This window comes from Herpailurus yagouaroundi, unplaced genomic scaffold (assembly GCF_014898765.1).
Source record: "Herpailurus yagouaroundi ecotype Mexico unplaced genomic scaffold, PumYag 28, whole genome shotgun sequence".
Taxonomy (NCBI): Eukaryota; Metazoa; Chordata; class Mammalia; order Carnivora; family Felidae; genus Herpailurus; species Herpailurus yagouaroundi.
Genome location: NW_024412376.1, coordinates 167,689,677 through 167,715,861, shown reverse-complemented (window position 1 = coordinate 167,715,861; position 26,185 = coordinate 167,689,677). Strand labels below are relative to the sequence as shown.

The window sequence follows — 26,185 nt, the reverse complement described above, 5'->3', positions numbered from 1 at the left end:
CCGCAGGTGGGGATGCTCTAAAGGTGCAGAACGTGCAGTGCTGGGGTGGTAACGTGCATGGGGGAGGGGGTGGCGCACAGGAAGCATAAACAGCCCCCACGGCTGTCCTCACCACAGCAACACGAGTCCACCTCCTATGGACCTGACAGCACTAACTGGACGCTGAGCATCCACTTACACTCGGCGCTCTGATAAAGCAGAATGTCACTCCTCTGTCCTTTGAGAAACAGGCTCCTGGGGGTGAGGGGGCGGGCAGGGGATGGCGGCTCAAACTTTGTAAAATAAATCTAGGGAAGAAGACCCATGACCTTTCCGCTTCTAGCTTCTGGCAGGGCCGTGAAACAAAGAGGCTGCGACTGGATTGTCAACAATTTGTTTTTAGAACAAAACTCCACCAAATTGTCCTTTGCAGAAAATGAAGCCACTTCATAGCTTCTGGAAAACCATACCATCTGCCTGTTTCTCCACGGCTCGTATGAGGAGGGCAGCCTTGTGGGGGGGCACCTCGTGGGGGCCACTGCCGCTTGGCCCGCTGCAGGGGGCGCAGGAGGCCCGAGGGTGATTCACGCGCTGTGTGGCACGCTATCGTTTCCGAAAGAAAGGGGACAATTTTGGAACCTCACCACGGCCTCTGAGGTGGACGGGAGCCCCCGCGGCCCTGTTCTGGGAAGAGGGTCCCTGGGACTCAGCAGGTCTTTAACAAAAGCAGGGACACGTGGTGAGCGAGCGGGTCTCGGGTTTGGGAGAAAGAGAACGTGGCTGCCACAGCCCGGAAGACACACGCGCGCGAATGCCACAGGCCTCCAGTCTGCCCTCCTGCTTTCCTTGAATTTACAGGAGTTTGAAGGAATGAATCTCAGCGTGACAAAACACGGACAGCTCACCTACTGTCCAGATAATCAACATAATATAGTCTTGTCTCCCTTTAACTCCTAAGAAGTATATTTTATTAAAAAAAATTAGCTTTACCTCTCGAAGCTGATTGTTACTCGTTTTAAGAAACTGTTCTCCTGCCACAAAATGAGCTTCCTGCTCCGATTCCTTGAGACGAGACTGTGAATGTGATAAACAATCTCATTAATATTTTCACAATTTAAGATTTATTTTGTTCGTCAAGCAATTCCCAACAAAAGCTCTTATAAAAATAAAAACTAACCTACAACTTACCAAAATGGACATTAAAAGTACATATTTTGACTCATGGTGGAAACTCAGGCTCTTAGAATCATTCTCTCCCAAACCTCAGGAAGCAAAGTGAAAGAAACACAATAGGAAACAAGACACCAAAGTAGGGGCGGGGAAGACTGCGTTCTCCAGGAGTGTTACTACCGGAAGAGGGATCTAGCATCGTACCGTACACTTCGGAACATCCAAAATATCCCAAGGCAGAAGAGATAGGACCAAACTGCCTGGTGACCAGAGTGAGGACATGATAGGGCCCTCTCACCTGGCAGGGCAGCCACAAGGACACCACTCAGCTCCTCAGAACAACCACACCCAGCCATGCGGGACACAGCCCGGCCTGAGGGGCAGGAGGCATGGGCCGTCCAAGCGAAGAAAGTCTAACCATGTCCTACGACACGGCGATGCAGTGCTGAGTGCTGAGATTATAAACGGCTTGCCCCCACGCCATTTCAGTCAGAAGAAAAGTAGAAGGCAGCCAGGACTTCAACATTTTTAATTATTAAAAAAACAGAGGGCGCCTGGGTAGCTCAGTGGGTTAAGCATCTGACTCCTGGCTTCAGGTCAGCTCAAGATCCCGGGGTCATGGGATCGGGCCCTGCGTCATGCTCTGTGCCGAACGTGGAGCCTGATTAAGATTCCCTCCCTCTCGCTCTGCCCCTCACCCTCACTGTGCTCTCTCTCTCAAAAATAAATAAATAAATAAAATTGGCAATCCTTAAAAAAACGAGAGAGAAAAGAAAGCAAAGAGTGGAGGCTAAACCAACCAGTCCCGGTGAAATGTTGTCTGCATTCTATTCTTTATCAACAAGGGTGGGCTGTAGACTGGAATTCTGAAAGAAGCTCACAAACAGGGTCCAGAGAAGTTAGGAGTAGGACATGCATATACAAAACAACAGTATCTAAGCACAAAGAAGCCATAGGCACTTGTTTCAGTTAAAGTATGCCCAAACTCAGTGGTCAAAGAAACAAATGATAAAAAGAAAAACCAGGAGCAGAGCATTAAAAGACAGATAATTGATCCCTTTAGGAATAAGTCACGCCTTAGGAAAGAAAAACTCCAGTAACAAATTGTTTGATCTCAAGAATTAAGAGCCACCAGGAGCTTCCAGTTAAACCAGCACAGATAACTGGCACGTCGGTGCACTCCTCGTGTTCAGTTAGGCACAAGAAGTAACGAATAGACATGAACGGAGAAAAACAGACAGACAGCCTCTTAAAAGAAACAAAACCGAACGTAAACATTTCTTCGGAGCAGAAATAGATAAACTACAAAGCGGCACACAGAACCAAGCCCAGAGCCCAGCTGGGCTCTGGGCAGGCAAAACAGCAGCTGAAAGTGCCCGGTTCGTGAGAGGAAGCTGGGCCAGCTTGGATCAGTCACCTGCTGCCACAGAGCAAACCACCCCAAAGCAAACGTGCTCTGTCCGCCACTTCTGTGGGCGGAGCTCAGCTAGACACCTGTGCTGGCTGCGTGGCCTTGGGGGTAGGGGTGCACACGTCTTTCATTATTTCAAATTTTAGCCCATTTAAAAATGATGTCACCTGGCTTTTTCTCATTGATAGGAGTTCTCTATTAGAGTCTGCGTATGAGTCCTTTGTCATACACATGAGAATACAATCAAAATCCCAGCAGGGTGTTTAAAAAGGCAGATGATAGAATTTTATATGGCAAGACAGACTGTAAGTACGAAAGACATACAATAGGATATCAAAGCTAAAGTAACTAAGGCAGGGGAGTATTCGCACAAGGATAGACAAATAAACCTGTGGAACAGAACAGAGTCCAGAAAAAGATCCACGTTACATAGTGCTAAAATCAAATAAAAGTGGAGACCAGACCTGAAAATTCCCTGAGCAGACAAAACCAGTTTAGTCATACAAGCAAAGCTTAATTTACTTGATTTTGCAAGATAAGTAAGGTCAACTTGATCTGCGATGCTTCTTGCTTGTGCCTCTGAAAATCATAAGCGAATCTCAAATTGTGCCCCCAAATTGATATGAAATAACTACTAATGAATTCCCTTTCACTTAAGAAATTCTAACACTGTAATCAATGAGTGTGAAGAATAAGCAGTCATGGCCTCCACACCATATAATCTGTTTTATGACAATTTGCATCTAAGCCTCATTCCACTTCTCAGTTTGAGTGATCCTGGTTTGTAAACTGTCTCTTTGGTGTGTGCACAATACAGTTTTATTAATTACTACTTCAGCGTTCCGTTGGTTTTACTTTTTTTTTTTCTGAACTTTTGACAACAGTGATCCGATTTATGACACAGACATTACTGTAATTCAGTAAGGAAACAATGGCACTTTTAATAAGTTATGCTGAAGTAAATGGAAATCAACTTGGGAAGAAATCTTTTTTTTTTAATTTTTTATGTTTATTTTTGAGAGAGACAGAGAGAGAGCGTGAGTGGGGGAGGGGCAGAGAGAGAGGGAGACACAGAATCCAAAGCAGGCTCCGGGTTCTGTCAGCACAGAGCCCGATGCGGGGCTCAAAGTCACGAGCCATGAGATCATGACCTGAGCCGAGGTCAGACACTCAACCGACTGAGCCACCCAGGCGCCCCTAACTTGGGAAGAAATCTTAACCGTGCTTAATATCAGACAGAAAAATTAACATGAAATGAATGGTAGCTTAAAATAATACAGCTTACAGGGCGCCTGGGTGGCTCAGTCAGTTAAGCATCCGACTTTGGCTCTGGTCATCATCTCGCAGTTCATGAGTTTGAGCCCTGCTTCATGTTCTTGGCTCTTGGTTGTCAGCATGGAGCCTGCTTGCGATCCTCTGCCCTGCCCTCTTGCTGCCCCTCCTCCACTTGTGCACATGTTCTCTCTCTCAAAAATAAATAAACATTAAAAAATAATAATACAGCTTATATCAGAAAACACAGAAGAATATCTTTCTTTACGAGAAGGCAGACAAAAGATACTAGCACATAAAAATTCTTAAACATTTAAAAAAAAAAGGTTCACTGGACTTCACTAAAATAAAGAGGTTCTGTTTACCAAAAGATGCCACTAGTAAGAGTAAAAACAAAATGAAAAACAAAAAACAAAAACAAAAAAGAGTGAAAAGACAAGCCATGGACACAGACTGGGCTGGGAAGTATTTTAGATTCTTTGGGCCACATATGGCCTCTGTCACATATCCTCCTTCATTTTTGTTTAGGTGTCTTTTTTTCAAAGAGAGAGACTGCACCCGTGCAAGCAGGGGAAGGGCAGAGAGAGAGAGGGAGAGAGAGAATCTCAAGCAGGTTCCACATTGTCAGTGCAGCACAGGGCTCAGTCTCACAACCCTGGGATCACGACCTGAGCCGAAATCAAGAGTCTGACGCTTAACCAACTAAGCCACCCAGATGCCCCTAGGTGTTTGTCTTTTAAAACCTGGAACAACCACTCTTAACTTGTAGGCCATATGAAAATAGGCCACAGGATGGATTTGGCCCACAGAGTATTGTTTGCCAAACCCTGGATGGGAAGAAAGAATTTTCAATATATATTACAAAGGACTTGCGTACAGAATTTATTACAAAGGACTCACATGCAAAATATATAAAGAATTCCTACAAATCCACATGAAAAGGTCGAGTAACATAAATTTTTAAAAATTTATTCATTTTATTTTGAGAAATGAGAGAGAGAGAGAACACGAACAAGTGGGGGAGGGGTGGGGGTGGGGGAGAGAATCCCAAGCAGGATCCACACTCAGTGAGGAGGCCGTTGTAGGACTCAATCCCATGACTGTGAAATCATGACTGAGCTGACACAAAGAGTCAGATGCTTAACCAACTGAGCCACCCAGGTGCCCCTAGCATAAATTTTACAACGGGTGAATTCTTGGCAAAATTGGATCACTAGAGTATATCCAAAATGCCATCGAGCACATGATAAGGTCCTCAATATGATTAATCATCAGGGAAATGCAAACTAAATCCACAGTGATACACAACCTCAGAGCCACCAGAATGGCTGATGTGAGAAAGACTGGCAGCACCACACTAGTGAGCACCATGTAGCACATGGGACCAGACAAGGTCACAACCAAGTCCAGGAGCTACTTGGGGGCACCTACTACCCTCATGTACACCCTGTGACCCAGGAGTTTCACTTTTAGACATAAAACCAAGAGGCAGGAGCACTGACATCCACCACAGTTTACGCACATGAGTGATCACAGCCGCTGTGATCACAGCAAGTTGTCCTGGAAGCCACTTCTGCTAAACTCAACCAAACAAGCAAGTCCCGTAGGTGGATTGTGAGCCAAAAAAAAAAGCCAGAACCAAAGAGCCAATGCTGTGCGGTTCCATCTACATGAAGCTCAAAATCACTGAATGCAGAGTCAGATTAATGGCTGTCTCTAGGGGTACAGACTAGGAGGGGACAGAAAGGAGCCTTCTTGGTGCTGGAAATATTCTATATCTTGTTCTGGCTGGAGTCACATGGGTGTGTACATACAGAAAAATGCGTCAGGCTGTGCACTTATGATTTACATCAAGGAGATTCTGGGAAGATGGCGGAGTAGGAAGCACCTGTAAGTGAGAACCTGTCTCCCCCTTGGACAGAAGTTGCAGGGGCAGAAGCTGTCTGACGCAACAACCATTTGGGACTCAGGAGTCTGCTGGCAGCTCGCAACTTCCAGGGGGAGGTTTGGATGGTAAACTGTGGCTACTTTTGGTCAATGTCGGCTCTTAGCACAGTAGCAGCTACCCATCCCCCATCCCCCACCCCAGCCACATGGCAGGCAATCCTCTGGTTCTGGAGCAGTGTGCAGCAGCCAGGGTGGGCAAAAGGACCCTGTCCTCCAAATACCAGGAATCTGTACTCTGATTACTGATTGCTGCTTCTGTAACAGAGGTGCAGACATAGAGGCAGGCAGGCAGCCAGCCACTGTTGTTGCCCATCCTGGAACTGTTGTAAGACCCTCTCCCTCCAGCTGAACAGACTTCCAGGGGATTTAAAGGGCCAGCACCCTTTTATATCCCCCTTCATTTTTCACTTTTCCTCCTTTTGGGAGCCAGGTATTAAAGACAGGGGTATTTGAAAACTACTACTGAAAAGTACACTAACTGAAATAGAAAATTCCTTACGGGGCGTGAAAGTCAGATTTGAGCAGACCGAAGAAATAATCAGTGAACTTGAAGACAGGACAATGGAACTTACCGACACTGAAGAACAAGACAGAAAACAAATTGAGGAAAGGTGAACAGAGCCCAAGGGACTGGTGGGACACCATCAGGCAGACCAACATGTACACTGTGGGTGTCTCAGAAGGAGGAGAGAGGGAAAAGGGCAGCAAAAATATTTGAAAAAGCAGTGGCTAAAACTTCTCCAACTTGATGAAATACATGAATATAACATCCGAGAAGTTCCACAAACCTCATGTAAGAGGAACTCAAAGAGATCAACACCAAGGCACGTCATAATCAAAGTTTCAAAAAACAAAAACAAAGAATCTTGAAACTAGCAAGAGACAGAAGTATCACAAACAAGTATCCTCAATAAGATTAATGAGAAGATTTCTCATCAGAAACTGGAGGCCAGAGGACAGTGGGCCAATATTTTCAAAGTGCTAAAAGAAACACCTGTCAACCAAAATCCTGCATCTGGAAAAACTGTCCTTGAAGCATGAGGGAGAGATGAAGACCTCCCCAGGTAAAGAAAGGCCGAAGGAGACGTGATCACCTCACCTGCCCAGGAAGAAATGCTAAAGGGATCCTCCAGGTGAGACGAAAGGACACTAGACAGTGTCTCAAAGCCACATGGAAAAATAAAGATCTCGAGAAAGGTAAACACGTGGGCAATTATATAAGCTAGTACTATATAACAATTTGTCACTGTGCTTTTCATATTTGTCGCTGTGCTTTTCGTTTTCTCCATACTTAAAAAATAAACAGTTATAAGTATAAAAGCTAGTATTACTGTAACTTCAGTTTATAACTCCAAGTCTTGTTTTCCATATAATTTAAGAGACTAATGCACTTTAAAAAAACTATTGGCTTATGTTTGGGGCACACAATGTATCAAGATGTAATTATGTGGCGTCAACAACTGAAAGGGGTGGGGACAGAGCTGTAAAGGAGCAGAGTTTTTGCATGTTATTCAAGTTAAGCTGTTATAAACTCAAATTATACTGTTATAATGTTAGGATGTTAAATGTCATCCCCATGGAAACCACAAAGAAAATAGCTATAGAATATCCACAAAAGAAAATGAGAAAGGAATTTAAAATGTTCACTACAAAAAAAATCAACCAAACACAAAGAACACAGTAATGCAGGAGAGACAAAAAAATCTGTAACACACACAGAAAACAGCACAATGACAGAAGTAAGTCCCTTCTTATCAGTATTTACTTAAATGTAAATGGATTCAACTCTCCAAAAGACAGAGACTGGCAGAATAGATAAAAATGTATGAACCAACTACACACTGTCCACAAGAGACAAACTTTAAAATCAAAGATACAGACAGGTTGAAAGTACAAGGATAGAAAGATGCATGCAAATAGTGACCAAATAGTGACCAAAGTAGAGCTGGGGTGGTAATATTAATGTCAGAAAAAAATAGACTTTAAATAAAAAACGGTTACAAGAGACAAAGGATGACATATATGATACACCAAGATGATATAACAATTATAAATATTTACATGCCCCATGACAGACCATCAAAATATATGAAGAAAAAACTGACAGAATTGAAGGCAGAAGTAGACAATTCTACAACAATAGTTGGTATACTTGATTACTCCATTCATAATAATGAGTAGAACAACCACAGAGGATAAGGAAACAGGACTTAATACAATAAACCAGCTCGATGCAACAGACATACAGGGCACCCGCCCAGCAACAGCCGCACACACCTTCTCCTCACACACACACAGGACACTATTTAGGACAATATGTCAGGCCACAAATTAAGGCACAAGAGATTAAAAAAAAAAATAGATATCATACAAAGCATCTTCTCTGACCACAACTGGATGAAGTTAGAAATCAGTAACAAAAAGAAAACTGGAAGACTCACAAAATTGTGGAACTATAAACAAATCTTTTTTTTGTTTGTTTGTTTTAAAGAGAGTGCAAGTGGCGGAGAAGGGCAGAAGGAGAGGGAGAGAGAGAGAGAGAAAGAGAGAATCTTTAAGCAGGCTCCACATTCAGCGCAGAGCCCAACGCAGGGCTCAATCCTATGACCCTGGGATCATGACCTGAGCCAAAATCAAGAGTCAGATGCTCAACTAACTGAGCTACCCAGGTACTCCTAAACAAATCATTTTTAAACAACCAAAGGATCAAAGAATAAATCAAAAAGGAATTTAGAAATTACTTAGAAATGGATGAAAATGAAAACACAATGTACCAAAACTTACAGAATGCAGCAAAAGCAGTGATAAGGGGAAATGTATAGCTATAAATATTAAGAAACAAGAAATATATAAAATCAATAACCTAACTTTACAACTTAACAAACTAGAAAAAGAACAGACTAAACCCAAAGCTAGCAAAGGAAGGAGATAATACATATATATCAGCGTAGAGATAAATGAATAATAGGGAAACAACAGAGAAAGCCAATGAAACCAAAAGTTCATCAAAAAAAAATTTAACAAATCTTCGCTAGATGGACTAAGAAAACAAGAAAACTCAAATTACTAAAATCAGAAATGAAAGTGGGGACATTACTATCAATTCTACAAAAACAAAAAGTACTATGAATGATTGTACACCAACAAATTGGATAACCTAGATGAAATGAATAAATTGCTAAAGTCACAAAACCTACCAAGACTAAATCACCAAGAAATAGAAAAACTGAATTGTCCTACAACTATTAAGGAAGTTGAATCAATAATCAATCTCCCAAAAAAGAAAAGCACCACATCATTAGCTACACAGGTGAAGTCTACCAAACATTTAAAGAAGAACCAATACCAATCCTTCCCAAACTTTTCCAAAATAATGGAGAGGAGGGAAGACTACTTCCTCACTCATTCTATGAGGCCAGCATCACCCTGATACCAAAGCCAGACAGAGACACAAGAAAACTATAGACCAACATCCCTTATGAATATTGATGCAAAAATCCTCAACAAAACACTAGCAATATATTCAGCAATATATTAAAAGGATTATACACCAGGAAAAAGTGGGATTTGTTCCTAGAATGCAGGTATGAGTCAATACATGCATGAATGTAACAACATAAATGTAATACACCAATGTAACATGCCACATCAACAGAATGGGGAGGAGAAAAAACACAAGATCATCTGAATCGATGTACAAAAATCATTTGATAATATTTAACACCCGGTCTTTACAAAAACACTCAACAAACTAGAACAGAAGGGAACTAACTCCACATTCTAAAAACCATATATGAAAAACCCACAGGAACCATCATACTCAACGGTAAAAGACTGAAAGCCTATCCTCTAAGATGAGGAACAGGGCAAGGTTGTTTGGTTTTGTCACTTCTATTCAACATGGTAGTGGAAATTCTGATTAGAGCAATTAGGCAGGGAAAATAAATAAAAGGCATCCAAATTGAGATGGAAGAAATAAAATTATCTGTGTTTGTAGATGATATTATTTTATGTGTACAAAACTCTAAAGAGTCCACACCAAAAAACAAAATAAAACAAAACAAACAAAAACAAAAAACAACCAAACAAAAACAAAACAAAAAGCCAAAAAAACCATTAGAAATTTGGAATTCAGCAAAGTAGCAGGATGCAACATCAACACACAAAAATCACTTGTTGCATTTCTACATATGAACTACCTGAAAAAGTAATTATAAAAAGACAATTCCATTCACAGTAACATCAAAAAGAGTAAAATACTTAGGAATTAACAAGCATGCCAAGAACCTTCAATGGAGAAAGTACAATCCATTCAACAAATGGTGCTGGGAAAACTGGACATTCACATGCAGAACTGGACCCCTACCTCACACCATATACAAACATTTACTCAAAATGCACCAAGGACCTAAACCTAAGACCTGAAACAAAACACTTAGGAGGAAACACAGTACAAAAGCTTCACAACACTAGATTTGGCAGTGATTTCTTGGATATGACAATGGCATAGGTAACAAAAGAAAAAATATATATTTTTTAAGAAAAAAATGTTTAAATTGGACTTTATGAAAATTTTTAAAACTGTGCATCAAAATACACTATCAACAGAGTAAACAGGCATCCCACAAAAATGGGAAAAAACATTTAAAAACCACTTATATGATAAACGATTACTATCCAGAATATATAGAGAACTCCTAAAACTCAACAAGAAAATTCCTAAAACTCAACAAGAAAACTCCTAACACTCAGCAAGAGAAAAAACAAACAACCCGATTCAAAACTGGGCAAAGGACTTGAATAGACCTTTTTCCAAAAAAGATACACAGACGGCCAATAAGCACATGAAAAGATAAGTCAGTATTACTAATCAATAGGGGAATGCAAATCAAAAGTACAATGAGATACCACCTCACACACATTGAATGGCTATTTTAAAAACAAAACAAAACAGAAAACAAGAGGTGTTGGTGAGGATGTGGAGAAAGTGCACTTGTGAGCTATTAGTGGGAGCGGAGAATGGTACAGCCACTGTGGAAAAAGTATAGTGGTTCCTCAAAACATTAAAAATTACCATAAGATCTAGCAATTCACTTTGAGGTATGTACTCAAAAGAATTAAAAGCAGGGTCTCAAAGAGATATTTATTTTTACACCCATTTTTATAGCAGCATTATTCACAATGGCCAAAAAATAGAAGTGACCCAAGCTGCTTACATCCATTGACAGAAGAATGGTAAACAAAATGTGGTATATACATATAATGGAGTAGTATTCAGCCTCGAAAAGGAAGAAAATTCTGACACCTGCTACAACAGGGATGAATGTTGAGGACATCATGCCAAGTGGAATAAGGCAGTGACAGAACGGCAGGTTCTGTATGATTCCACTTACATGACGTACTTGCAGTAGTCAAATCATAGACAGGAAGTATAACCGTGCCTGCCAAGAGCTGGGGGAGGGCAGAATGGGAAGTTACTGCTTAAGGGATACAATTTCAGTCTTACAGGTACGGAGTAGATGGTGATGATGGTTGTACAATCATGCGGACGTATTTACTACCCCTATACTCTCTAACTAGAAATGGTTAAGATGGTAAGTTTTATGTTAAATGCATTTTATCACAATAATTAAAAACAGTTAGACCATTCACTGTATGCAATTTCTTTCTCAGTTAAAAAGTACATGAAAAGAGGGGCGCCTGGGTGGCGCAGTCGGTTAAGCGTCCGACTTCAGCCAGGTCACGATCTCGCGGTCCGTGAGTTCGAGCCCCGCGTCGGGCTCTGGGCTGATGGCTCAGAGCCTGGAGCCTGCTTCCGATTCTGTGTCTCCCTCTCTCTCTGCCCCTCCCCCGTTCATGCTCTGTCTCTGTCTGTCCCAAAAATAAAAAAATAAACGTTGAAAAAAAAATTAAAAAAAAAAAAAAAAAAAAAAAAAAAAAGTACATGAAAAGAAAAAAACCAGTTCCAGGTGGATTATAAACCTAAATGCAAAGGCTAATGAAGGCAGCTTTTATTTTTATTTTTATTCATTTATTTTTATTAATGTTTATTTATTTTTGAGACAGACAAAGTGTGAGTGGGGGAGGGGCACGGAGCGAGGGGGACAGAGAATCCGAAGCAGGCTCCAGGCTCTGAGCTGTCAGCACAGACACCGACACGGGACTCAAACTCACGAATTGTGAGATCATGACCTGAGCCAAAGTCAGACACCCAACCGACTGAGCCACCCAGGCGCCCCTAATGAAGACAGCTTTTAAATACAATACACGAGAATACTTCATGAGCCTGACATAGGGAATGCTTTCCTGAACAGCATACAAAAGGCGCACTAACCATACAGACAAAGATTGGTAAATTACATTAAAAATTAAGAACTTCTGGGGTGCCCGGGTGGCTCAGTGCGTTAAGCATCCAACTTAGGCTCAGGTCATGATCTCGTGGTTTGTGAGATACAGCCTCACATCAGCTCTGTGTTCCAAGTGTGGAGCCTGCTTGGAATTCTCTTTCTCCTCTCTCTCTGCCCCTCCTCTGCTCATGCGCTCTTTTTCTCAAAATAAATAATCTTTTTTTTTTTTTTTTACTGTTTATTTTTTTATTTTTGAGACAGAGACGGAGCATGAACAGGGGAGGGGCAGAGAGAGAGAGGGAGACACAGAATCTGAAACAGGCTCCAGGCTCTGAGCCGTCAGAACAGAGCCCGACGTGGGGCTCGAACCCACAAACTGTGAGATCATGACCTGAGCCGAAGTAGGACGCTTAACCGACTGAGCCACCCAGGTGCCCCAAAATAATCTTTTAAAAAATGAATAAATGAAAATAAAAATAATTAAGAACTTCTGTTCATCAAAAGATACCATTAGGAGGGTAAAAAGGTACGACAGAATGAAAGAAGGTATATGTAACGGGCTTGTAACCAGATTATATCAAGATGTTCTATAAATTAGCAAGAAAAACATAAAACCTGCCATATGAAGATGGGTAAAAAACTTGAACGGATCTTTTACCAAAGAGGAACTCCTAATAGCCAATGATGATATGAAAAGCTGTTCAATCTCATGAGTAATGAGGAAAACAGAAACCAAAATCATAATGAGATATCATTATGTCCTCATCAGAATGACTCCTACTGAACGTCTGTTGTCCCCATGCAGATAAGGATGCGTGATGGCAGGACCGTGTGCACTTCCGGCAGGTGCCACTTCAGAAAGCGATTCAGTGTTACTTAATAAAGCTGAGCGGGCCCATCCTGGGGCCCCAGCAGCCCACCTGCCTTGTGCCCCAGGGAGACACGTTTAAGGGCGCAGTGTGGCTTGTAAAGGCCGCAAGCTGGCAACAACCCAGATGCCTATCAACAGTGGGACGGAAGGTATGATGGGAGACCAAGCAGGCACCAAGTGACAGAGGACACCAGTGAAGCTGGGACACGGAGGCCGAGGGACAGACGTCGGCCACCACCATGAACGTACAGTTCCAAAGAAAAGCTCAACTACAGTTTAGGCACTGAAGTGGAAAAGTGCTAAGAAAAGCAACGACGTAATGACTCCCAAAGTCAGGATGGAGCAGCAGGAAGGGGCTCTGACAGGGAGAGGGCACACAGGGCTTCTGGGAACTCCACACTTCGACCTAGGTAATGGTTATACCAGAGTTTCCTATAAAATAACTTCAGTAAAATATTTTAGTGCATCCGTATGCATCTCTATTTTTTATTTTTGACACAAAGTTTTGTTCTTGCTTTTTTAATTTTTTTCTTTAACGTTTATTTTTGAGACAGAGAGAGACAGAGCATGGACGGGGGAGGGGCAGAGAGAGAGGGAGACACAGAATCCGAAGCTGGCTCCAGGCTCTGAACTGTCAGCCCAGAGCCCGACGCGGGGCTCGAACTCACGGACCGCGAGATCGTGACCTGAGTTGAAGTCGGACGCTCAACCGACTGCGCCACCCAGGCACCCCTATTCTTGCTTTTTTTTAAAGAATCCAAGAAACCCATGAATTCCCCTCACCACACTACAGGGGGATGTCCTTGTGAGAAGAACCTGACTTTTGAGAAGGCCAGAAGGTCCACGAAACCACACACACACCCCGTGGGGGAGCACCCAGCTGTCCTGCTTGTCTGAACCCCTTCGGTGGGCGATGCTCCCCTGCAGGGGTCAGAGACAGGAGGCATCCACAGTGCTGCCTGAATGAGGAAGGGAGGAAGCGGGAGGAAGGACTCACATGCAGAATAAGGCTGACAGGCACCAGGGCTCTGAAATAACATACCCCAAGAAGTGCTGAAGTCCTCTTCATTTCTTCTCCGTTCACCCGAATGCTGCGGCTTTCCATCACTGTGATTCAAAAAGCAGAGCAGATGAAATTTGCCCTGTATCTATCAATCAGCCAATCATTTCTGTGAAAGACTCAAGAATGAGGAGCAAGCCTCACCCCCTGACGGGGACACAACGGCAGCACCTGCCACGTCCGACCTTGACAAACTGTCCACTGGGGCCAGTGTTCGAGGCCAGCACTGGAGCCAGTAGGTATGGGGACGCACACTGGCCGGCCACACCGAACGGAGCCGCTACTGGCCAGGCCAGCTGCAGAGCGCTGGGCGGGGCTCGGCTCTCCTAGTGCCCAGCAGGACCTGGGTGCCCAGAGGGCTACAAGGCAAAGGCAGAGGAGAGTCCCGTAGCCCTTCTAGGGGCTCTCTCCAAGGGGTGGGCCCAAACACCCACAGTCTTGCGGAACAGGCTGAAGGCCTCCTCCCACACTGCTGCTCTCAAGGGCACACACTGCCCCTCGCCCAGGCACTCAGCAAAGCCAGACAGCACAAAAGGAATCCCCCGTGACTGAAATGTCAGAACCTTCTAGATCAAGAGGTGATGCAGTCCAACCCCTCTTGTTACAGAAGGGGAAAATAAAGGGCTTGTTCCCTCTCAGTGCCCACACGACACCCTGCCCACCCCTAAGTAAGACAGCAAGAGTTGCTCTCAAACAAGGTAAAGAACTCTCTAGAAAGATGACTGGCCCTCATGTTTAGGGTACCTTACCTGCCAAAACCGGTATCAGAGGAAGCTCCGAAGTACAAAATAGTTGCCATAAACCGTAAACCTGTTGCGCAGGAAGAAATTATCATCAATTTAACTTTTAAATTACTGGCACCTGCATTCTGCTCAACAGCCTACTTGATCTCAGGGAGGAGGAATTCCAGCACCTCTCGCGTGAACACGGGCCCCTGCCCAACAGCCGCCCTCCCCCCGCTTCCTAGTAAAACTCCTATTTCCTGCAAGTACCCTATTTTATTACCAGGACCTCATAGAGATATTTAGAAATATCAGGTAGGACAAACCTCACTCCCAATTTTCTTTAATCCTTCTCATTTTTAAGTGTGATTTAGGTATTTTTAGACTTTTAGCCTTCCATTTTCATTTCCGAATAGGTTTACTGAATTCACAAAAGCGTAACTAGAATTTTCATTGGATTTTGCATCGGCTTTGTAGAGTAACGTGGACAGAGGTGAAATCTTTGTTATTAGGTCACGACGTCCTCCAAGAGTATGAAACATCTCTGCATTTGTTCAGACCACCTTCATGCCCCCATCAGAGCTTCTGTCTTGTTCATCCCTTCCTGCTGCTATCTGAGAGGCCCCGGCCTTGTCCGCCCCTCTGCCGCCTGTACCTCCAGGCCCAGCGCTCTGTGCTTTGCCCTCGAGGAACGGCTGATGTCCTCCAGGCCAGCAACTGGCTCCTCCTTGGCTCTCGGGCTGGTTCTGCCCATCTGGGGCGGCAGGGGAGAGAGGTGGGCTTCTTCTCTCCCACTGGACCCGACCCACCAGCCCACAGTCCTTGGCCTGCAGCCACAGCTTCTGGGGCCTGGCTCCCCCACCGGCAGCCCCTGCAAGGCCACTGCCCTCCCAGGGTCCCGTTGACAGCTCACCCTCCAAGCCCGGGGGTGGAAATGCTTCCAGCCAGTGCCTGCCCTGGAGGCTTCTGTGTCTCTTGCTGGTCCCCTCACCCCTGGCCTTGCCTCAGTACACAGTCCCTTCCTTCAACTCTTCTAGATCATTCCCTCGAATGCCCTCTGCTTCCCAATGAGACCTTGAGTAGAGCGGTCTCCATCTCACTATTAACTAAAATAAACGCTCAGCTTTGATGTTAACTGCAGCACCAGAAATGTTCCAATTGCATTGGTGGCTTTTAAAACTCCTACAATTGTTAACCCACAGAAAACATTTTTAAAACTTCAGGTCTAGGGTCACCTGGGTGGCTCAGTCAGTTGAGCGTCTGACTTCAGTTCAGGTCATGATCTCACTGTTCATGAGTTTGAGCCCCACGTTGGGCCCTGCACTGTCAGCACAGAGCCTGCTTTGGACCCTCTGTCCCCTTCTCTCTGCCCCTCCCCCACTTGCGCTCTCTCAAGAATAAACGTTTAAAAAAAAACCACTTCAGGTCTTATCATCTGACTATCCTTCTATGAATGATGTGCAGCTTAACTTGGCCTTAGAGCTCAATGTCCCATTTCTTACGCACTCGAAGATGCTGTGAGTGTGGATGGGAAGGAATGATGCTGTTGGGGGACAGTGAGCAAGAGTGGCCCGCTGACCCCAAGTTATGATAAAATGCCTTGCCTTCAACTGAGAACAAAGGCCCATTGTGAGTCTGCAGAGTATCTTCAGGTTCACACGTACATTCTGGTTCTTTCTTTATTTTTTTTTTAATTTTTTAATTATTTATTTATTTATTTATTTATTTTTGAGACAGAGACAGAGCATGAGCAGAGGAGGGGCAGAGAGAGAGGGAGACACAGAATCATAAGCAGGTTCCAGGCTCTGAGCTGCCAGCACAGAGCCCGACGCGGGGCTCGAACTCACAGACCGGGAGATCATGACCTGAGCTGAAGTCAGACGCTTAACCGACTGAGCCACCCAGGCACCCCCATTCTGGTTCTTTAAAAGATCACGAGAATTGAAGATGACGCAAACTCGGCAGCAATGTTCGCCGCGATCCAGGAAGTGACAAAATAGACGCAAATGGGTACTGGCCGGTAGCGTGAGTCTTTCCACGGCAGACGTGACACCGTGGCATCTAACACCTCAAGCACATGAGCTCCCATGCAAATGCAAGACGCTACCTGGAGCCTCACACCTTCTCCCTTACCCGGTGTTTCCTCATTTTACAGGAACCGTGGAGAAGCTAAGTGCCCGAGGAGCATAGATCATACAGTGGGGGAGACAGGACCGTGCCCTCCACACGGCCACCTCACCACCCGTCCTGGCCCGGACGACACCCACAGACCCCTGGGAGGGGACAGATGGGGCGGGGGACAAGCTGCAGCCCCCCTCCCCCCCCCGCACTCAGTCTGACTCTCCTCCTGAACACCTCATTCTGCCAGACGACTCCCCACACTCTGCACTGGGCTCAAGGCCCCAAGCCGGAGAAAACTCAGGACCATGAGCTGACAGTAGGTCGCTGTAGGCTGGCATTTGCTGTCCAGTCATCCTGGGCCTTGGTGCTCCTGCAGCCTGGCCAAGGGCACCAGGCACCGTGAGCAGACTGTCCACTCCTGCCCGGAGAGCCTTCCACAGGATAGAGCTGACCCCGCAGACCCCACTTTGAGTGGTTCTCCAGTTGGGCCTCCTCAGGACAAGGCTGAGCTCTGTACTTTCCTGACAGAGCCCCTGACACAGCTCGCCCTCTTCCACACCTTCTGCCCCATTCTCCCGGTCCCCTCCTGCACCCCTGCTACTTCCTCCCTCTGCTCCAACTCCCCCTGCATTCTGACAGCTCACAGCACCTCCTCAGTCAGCTTGCTCCTCCCTCCACACTGCAATGGACACATTTAGCTAAGGAGGCTGCTGCTTTTCTTCCTGGAGCGTGACGAGGGCCTGGGGGTGAAGCTCCCCGTGCCCACCCCTCACCTGGCTGAGCCCACAGCCCCCTGGGTAGCCGCTCCAGCCCGGGTGCAACGTCCTCTGCAGCTGGTCCTTTGTTCCCTGCAGCCGCTCCCATCCCAGATGCACACTAGAAAGAAATTAGACTTCAGAGTCAGAAAGCACCCTTTGAACCACAGCCTCAGCTTAACTTTGGGCAAGGTGCCTGCACACTGGCCTCTCTGACCTTGGTCTTCTCATCTGTAAAGTGGGGCTGGTAATACCGAGGTGAGCACATCCCTGTTTCAGTGACAGTGTCTCAGCTTCTGTTTGGGAAAGTTTCCTCTTCGTCCTCGTAGGACGGACCAGTAGAACTCACCTCCGTGCTGTGTCCCCGCCAAGGGGCACACGTGGGGCACAGTGAGGGAAACGAGGCACTCCTAGTGCTGAAACTGAGTCTTGGACAAAAGTGACGTGTGGATGTGAAGTCACGGCTCACTGCCGGCCCCCGGGCCTCAGGGCCTTCCCTTCCCAAGGCCTGGTCCTGCTGTTCCTCTGATCTGGGAGCGCCCCCATGTCCCTCTGGCAGATCTCTTTTCAAATTAAGGGCAAGTGAGTTTCTGCACTGTTAACCCCAAGTCCCTACCTGACTGTCTCCCTCCCTCCCAGAGCGCCCAGGATGAGGTGCAAACCCCAGCAAACCCCACCCCCAGCCTCAGTGCTGGCACATCGCCAGCCGCATGGCCCCAAAGGTTCCCAGCCGCGGCCAACGTCGTGCTCCCTGAGCACCCTGCACGCTCTCCCAGCTGTGTTTCCAGCACGTAGCTGCTGATTTACAAGCAGGAAGCCTGAACAGAGTGGCCCCACTGCAGCGGCCCATGCTGCTCCCATGGCACTGCCTCCTGTGGGGCCTGCTGTGGGGCCGTGGGAGGCTCTGGGCCAGGCTCCAGAGCTGTGAGCACTGCGGCTCCCACAGACGCGGTCCTAACACCTGGGTGCCTCCCCAGGAAGGGCTGGGACGCTCCTGAGCACAAGGGCCGAGGTGAGGCCACAGCCTCTGCCACAGAGGCTGGGTCAGCAGCACGAGGAGTTTATGAACTAGCAGCCCTCAGGTCACAGCAGGTGGCTCTCCGACACCAGAGGGGCCGTTTAGAAGAATCACACTGTGAAGAGGGCCTCCCGGGAACAGTTTCCTGAAAGAATCAAGTCACCTGTCCTTACTCAGTATCTTCCACCAGAAATGTCAGGGTAGAAAGCATTTGTGCAAAATAAGTGAAAACGAATGTCAGCAATGTTCTTTCTGCTACTAGATTGTCTATGAAGTGGAAAAAGTTTCTAGGAAAAAATTCAGGTAAAGCCTTATCTTAACACAACTCACCACCACATTTCTTGAGGAATTCCCGTACGTGCTGCTCACGGTGACAGATATGGCGCTTTCGAGGTATTTTGCCACTAAATCTTCAAAAGAAGGTGTGGCATCCTCAGGATCTATGAGCTGTGCGGCAATTCCGGGGTCTAGCCCTACGAAATGCACAACTACAGAGAAAAAGAGCATTTAGTACTGTACGGAAAAGAAGGACTGTCCTTGTCCTGCCCTTACGAGGTCCTCAAGGCTCGAATCAATACCAGCACCGCCATCCCCTCAAGTCCCAGCGGTGAGAGCCAAGGGATGCTCTGCCACTCCTAGGGAAGTCTGAACCTTTGGGAAGAGTGGCCTCCACAGCCCAGGTCCCGCACAGGCAATCTCCGTGGGGGACAGACCCTGGGCAGCCGCAACACTCTGAACAAACGCGGAACAGGAAGCTCTCAAAAATGTTGAGAGACACGGCGGTGAGAATCCTCAGGCACTCTTCCTGCCCCCTCTGCCCCTGCTCCCCAGCTTTCTGACACACGCCCTCACCGGGCTGGCTTCCCAGGCATCCCTGACCCCACTTCAAGGTGTCCAGGAACCCAAGTGTCTTGAGTAGAAGGAAAAGCATACACGGCTCATCACCGAATTCTGGGTGGGGGTGGATGGGCAGTGCATGTGAAGGCACGGACGCCTGGCATTCAGGGTCCCCTGACATGCGGAAAACTCCTAGAGACCCACAGACCTCTGCTGCACGGGATGTGTAAGAAGAACCGGGCGCTAGGCCACCCCTGGCAGTCAATGCCCCCACCTTGTGGCTTTCTCATCTGGAGACCCTGGGAAGAGGTTCCTGTGAGCATCTGTGAGACGTGTGGGAAGATGTTTTGTGAAAAATAAAAATGGCATTTGCTAAATAAGTTTCAGTACCAGAGTATTTTAGACACGGACAGGGGAGCCATAAAGGTTGGGGGGTGCTGATCAACAGAGATAAATCTGAGTCCTAAGTGATTGCTTTTCAAGTTACTTTAACACTTTGAATAATGTTACACAAAAATAAGTTTGCTTTCAAACAAATCTGTGGTCTTAGATCACAATACACTAAATATTATTTTTCTGGCATCTTTAAATTATGCCAGTCTAGGAGAGTCACGTTTGCCAACGCACCAAGTATCATGACTTTTTTGTTTCATGTCTTTGTCTCACCTGGCACCTTGGACGGAGAACAGTGGCAGGCGCTCTGGACGCCTGCACCTGCCGCGGCCATGCGTGGCCCCGCCCCACACTGCCCGGCAATGCTAACTGACCCCACTGGGCTAGTTGACTCTACGTGCCTTTTCAAGGCTCAGCCAACATATATTTTTGAACACTCTTGGGGAAGATGTGACAGCACCGAAGGGTCGCGGGGGCTGGTTGCTGTAAGCTCACAACTAACACATCAAAGCCCACCGGGCAAACCCCACGATGGGGAGAAAACGCCAGTAGTGGACAAGGAAAGGCCAGCGAAACAGGTTTGAAACGAGCTAAGAAAAGTTGAGAAAAATGATAAAAGTTATGAAAAATAACTAAATTAGAATTAGAAATACTTAGAAAAATAAAAATTGAACAAAGAAAGGAAGGGGTTTGGGAAAGGGAACTAAAACAAACAACTGTTTCAGAAACAAAACGGAACCTGCAGTACACAAAAGCCAGGAGACAAGGCTGCACACGAAAAAGACGATGGAAGAGAGGAATTTCCTTAATAAAAGGCAACTGAGATGGAAAATAGATTCTAGATAAACACGCATCAATGTACACAATAAGAGTTCAAACATCGCAGAGAAGATAAAAAACCAGGCATCATGTACCTCCTGACAGGAGGACACGCCTAGGGTCAGGGGTCAGGGTCAGGGTCAGGACATAGTCTTGCCTTCCCCAAATCAGGCCTGAAATCGGACCAAGCCTCCAGATCTAAGTGTCAATTTACAGAATAGAAGAGTGAGAAGGACACTCTAAGTGGCAAGAAGGGGGCACGTTCCCAAAAATCTAGACTCTGGGCCATCGTACGTGACAACCTGGTTCTATCCACAAGGACGAAGTAATTTCAGGAAGACAAAACAAGGAGAGAGAATATACAGATGAAAAGAAAGGAAACTTAAGAAAAATATCACACCTATCCCAGCTTCAGGATAACCTAACCCTTGTTTGGATCTCAAGTCATGCAAAGTGTAAACACCCAAACCAAGCAAACAAAATATTTAAAGACAACTGGGGCAGTGCAGGCACCGACTGGATGTCTAGTAACACTGAAAGATCACTACGAATTTTGGGGGGAGATGATGATGGCATCATCTTAAAATGAAACTCTCGTGTCTCATCATGTAACTGAAATATTTACAGATTAATCTCATGATGCTTGGAATTTGCTACAAAATAATTGGGGGGGGGCGGTTTGGAAATGTGAGGCGTGACAGAGGAGAGAAGATTGGACAGGGTGATGGGTACTGCGTTGTTCTCCAATACCACCTCCGACAACCGGTGTGTGGGTCTGTCCCCCCCACAGCTGTCAGCTCTCTGCACCCGCTGCGCTTAGTGCAGATGCCGGAGGCTGAGGGCTCCGCCTCACGAGACCCCCGCCTCCTCAGATGCCTCCTGCGCCTCCTACCGACCAGCTGCGAATCGGGGCTCCCGTTACCCCCTCCCCGGGCCCCGTGGTCGGCCAGCGTGGCTCACGGGACTCGGGAAAGCACCTCTCTTACTAATACCTGTTTATTAGGAATGACACAACTCAGGATCATCCAGAAGGAAGAGACACGCAGGGCAAGGGACAGGGCAGGGGGAGCGCCAGCACCCAGATGTGCTCAGCAACCTGGGAGCTCTCCGGATCCCCCCCCCCCCCCCAACCCCGTGCAGGGCATCTATGGAGGTCCCATTGCACAGGTGTGACTGATGAGACTGCCAGCCCCTGAGACTGACTGCTCCCCATCCCCTCTCCCTCCCTGGAGTGGGGGTGGTGGCGGAGCGGGGGCGGGGGTGGAGCTTGCAGTCCCACCCACTGAGCAGGGCGTGGTTGTGGTTTTGTGGTCCCATCGAGAAGCGGATGGGGGCCTCAGCTCTGAATACTATCATTAGCACACAAAAGACACTCTTAGCACTCTGAGGATTGCAAGGGTCTTAGGAACTGTGTTCCAGGAAACAGGGTCAAAGACTAAATATATAGTTCTTACTGTATAACAGGTACTTTTGTACATGTTGGAAATTTCTGTACAATCAAAAGTTTTTTTCCAACATCGTATTATGAATATTTTCAAACATGCAGACAATTTAAAAAGAATTATACAGTGAACATTCATACATCTACTACCTAGATCCTATGATGCGCATGCCTGTTCATCTAGTGAAAAAACTTAACAATTTTTTTACTATATTAAATGAAAGATAAAAACCGTGTTCTATATTGTTTTGATGTTAATTACTCTGGACTTCATTATTTTTAATCTAATTTAGTCTAATTTTCATTCCAGTTAGTGAACACACATTTAATTAATGTCAGGTGCACAACACAGTGGTTCAACAGCTGCATAGAATGGCCAGTGCTCGTCACCACAAGTGCCCTCCTTAGTCCCCATCGCCTATTTCCGCCAGCCCCAGCTCCCCTCTGGTAGCCAGCGGTGTGTTCTCTGTAGTTAGGAGTCTGTTTCTTGATTTGCTCAGTTTTCTCCTTTGCTCATCTGTTTCTGAAATTGCACGTATGAGTGAAATCGTATGGTATCTGTCTTCCTCTGACTTATTTCACTTGGCAAAATGCTCCATCCACATCACTGCAAACGTCAAGATTTCACGGTTTCCGATGGCCGAGTGACATTCCACTGTACACACACAGCGCACCTCCTTTACCCACTCCTCGGCCGACGGACACAAGGCTGCCTCCGTAGCTTGGCTATTGTTCTGCTGGTATGAACACTGGGGTGCGTGTGTCCCTTTGAACTAGTGTTCCTGTATTCTGTGGGTAAATACCCCGTAGTGTGATTACCGGAACGTAGGGCAATTCTATTTTTAATTTTGGGGGAACCTCCACACTGTTCTCCAGAGCAGCTGCACCAGTTTGCATTCCCACGAGCAGGGCACGAAGGTTCCCCTTTCTCCACGTCCTTGCCGACACTTGTTATTTCTTGTGATTTTGATTTCAGCCATCCTGACAGGTGTGAGGTGCCATGTCACTGTGGTTTTGATCTGTATTTCCCTCATACTGAGTGATGTTGAGCATCTTCTCATGTGTCTGGACTTTAGTTTAATTCTCAGGGAGTTTAAAGCTATTTGTGGTAACAACAAATGCCATCTGAACACACTGCATAACTCACTCCTTTCTTATTTTAAACTACAGAAGGAATATACACACTTGCAAAAAAACAAACAACAACAACAAAAACGAACAATCTAAAGCACGGAGGGAAGGTGTCCCCTCACCCTTGGGACACACGGCCCAGCTGCCTGGTGCTGCCTCCCACTTTCAGGAGGGGTCACTGCTGGAGACTCAGATTTCAGAGATCGTGAAAACGAAAACTTAACCGTGCTTTCAACCGCCATCATTACCAAAAAACTGCAGCACTGTCCTCACAAAATCCTTGGCATTAAAACAAATAACAGGACATTTACATTTCAGAGTATGAAACAGCACTTTCCTGGGAGATGAAAACCAATTCACCGATTTTCTGACTTCTGACCTTGGAAAAAACACTCCTATTGTATAGCCACCGCTTACATAGTACTATGTGCAGACCTTCTTACGCTAAGAGCTGTACACGGATCAATCCGAACCCTGCAAGGTGGGTGTCACTCACCTGCACTTTATGGTGATGACGACGAGGCACAGAGAGGCTGGGACGGTGAACCCAAGGCCCCATGGCATCAATCGGGAGCTAACCCCCGAGGGAGGGCCCATTCCCAGCAGACCAAGACGCGCCTTTCTGACCAGAGCGCACGCTCTGGGCCCCTCACGGGCTCCCCACACCACGCACCACGCTCCAGCCTGTTCTCCCAGTCCCAGCACGTGCTCCAGACACTGCCCTCTGCTCACACGGAGCTCTCTCGCTGGCACCACCGCATGGTGTCACGTCCTTTCGCACTCTGGGGCCACAGCACGTGTGCATTTGGTCTACAATTCTCCGCCCCCCCCCCCCCCCGTGATTTCTGCAAACTGCCCACCTGTTGTTTTCAGGAGGGTTGGCCCCTTTCCCCAGGCAGGGAGTTGCCCCTCCTGTACTCTTGTCCACGCACAGGCTGCAGCAGGACCACATCTGCTGTGCTGTCATTTACCTTGAAAGTCTGCTTGCCCCCTTGCATCGTGAGCTCTTGGGCACGGGACTGATAAGAGTTGGCATTTCCTGAACACTTCCCATGAGCAGACGTTATGCTAAACACCTCAAAGGACTGTTACACCGAAATCTCACCACAACCCTGTTAGGCAGGCACCAGATCCACCTTACAGATATGGAAACTGAGGCTCAGGGTGGCTAACCAATTTTCCCAGCATGCCCCAACTGGCAAGTGGCAAAGCTAAGGTCTGAGACCCTATCTGCTGCATCCAGGGCCCACACTGTAAGTCTCCTTTATAGTAACTGTCTCTCCATACATGAATGAGGGTCTGTCTTGCAGAGGCTGAGGGAGAAAGAAACCAGGGGCCCACTCAGCTCTGCGCACATCAACAGTCAGATTTCGCTCAGCTTGCTCCATAAACAGACGTTTGCAGTCCTGTCACGTTTTCCTGCGTGATTTCGCCTGGGATTCCCTTGAAGAGGGGCCAGGAAGGGAGGGAGCACAGAGGAGAGCAGGGGGGAGGGGCTGGGGCTCACACAGGAGAAGAGCTGGGCTTCCTCTCTGATGCTCCCACTTGCCGAGACCCTAAGTCTCCACTAAGGCCATCTAAGAACGGCAGGGTCTCCTACTAGTGAGAGATGCAGGTCTGGGTTTCCATCTTCAGATATGACAACAGAAAGAGCATCTTGTAAGACAAAGTGGCTGAAACACAATGTGTACTCTAAGTCAGTTATATAAGTCCGTGGTGTCACATTTGCAAACAAAAAGGCAGCTAGAATATAAAAGAGCGAGACTTGAGTCTAAAAAGAGGAGGCCTAAGTTGAAATCTCAAGACTGACTTACGATTATTTCTCTGAGCCTGTTTCCTCATCTATAAAATGGAAAATAATAAGACCAAACAGGTAGAGTTAATGTGAAGATGGAGAAGGAGCAGGTAAGAAGAACTCGCACCCTTGCACAGGTGTCTAATAAACGCTATTAAGTACGCCTTGTGCAAGAAAATTACTTATGTGTGCTTTAATTGAAATGTGATTTATTCAGGGGTGCCTGGGTGGCTCAGTTGGTAAGTGTCTGACTTCAGCTCAGGTCATGATCTCTCAGTTCACGAGTTTGAGCCCCGCGTCAGGCTCTGTGCCGACAGCTCGGAGCCTGGAGCCCGCTTCGGGTTCTGTGTCTCCCTCTCTCTGCCCCTCCCCCACTCACACTCTGTCTCTCTCTCAAAAATAAATAAACATTAAAAAAAAATTTAGGGGTACCTGGGTGGCTCAGTTGGTTGAGCGTCTGACTTCGGTTCAGGTCATGATCTTGTGGTTTGTGAGTTCGAGCCCTGCGTCGGGCTCTGTGCTGATGGCTCAGAGCCTGGAGCCTGCTTTGGATTCTGTGTCTCCCTCTCTCTCTGCCCCCCTAACCCACTCGCATTCTGTCTCTGTCTCTCTCCAAAATAAATAAACATTTAAAAAAAATTTTTAATGTGATTTATTCAAATTCATTTTATTTATTTATTTTTTAATTTTTTTTTTCTTTTCAACGTTTATTTATTTTTAGGACAGAGAGAGACAGAGCATGAACGGGGAAGGGGCAGAGAGAGAGGGAGACACAGAATCGGGAACAGGCTCCAGGCTCTGAGCCATCAGCCCAGAGCCTGACGCGGGGCTCGAACTCACGGACTGCGAGATCGTGACCTGGCTGAAGTCGGACGCTTAACCGACTGCGCCACCCAGGCGCCCCTCAAATTCATTTTAAATCTCAAACAGGGATGCCTGGGTGCCTCAGTCAGTTAAGCGTGCGACTTTGGCTCAGGTCATGATCTCACGGCTCATGAGTTCTAGCTCTGTGTGGGGCTCTGCGCTGATAGCCTGGAGCCTGGAGCTGTTTCAGATTCTGTGTCTCCCTCTCTCTCTATTCCTCCCCTGCTGTGCT

At 46.5% G+C, this 26,185-nt stretch overlaps 1 protein-coding gene across 1 annotated transcript in view; it reads right to left on the bottom strand.

Annotated features, from left to right (window-relative positions):
* Window positions 1–20,237, bottom strand: part of POLN (DNA polymerase nu) — a 128,158-nt gene extending 107,921 nt beyond the window's left edge. Inside the window, 5 exon segments of the mRNA XM_040495984.1 lie at window positions 627–694; window positions 1,448–1,522; window positions 17,674–17,776; window positions 19,004–19,161; window positions 20,177–20,237. Of these exon segments, the coding sequence (XP_040351918.1) occupies window positions 627–694; window positions 1,448–1,522; window positions 17,674–17,776; window positions 19,004–19,161; window positions 20,177–20,237 (465 nt within the window).
* Between the last annotated feature and the right edge of the window lie 5,948 nt (window positions 20,238–26,185).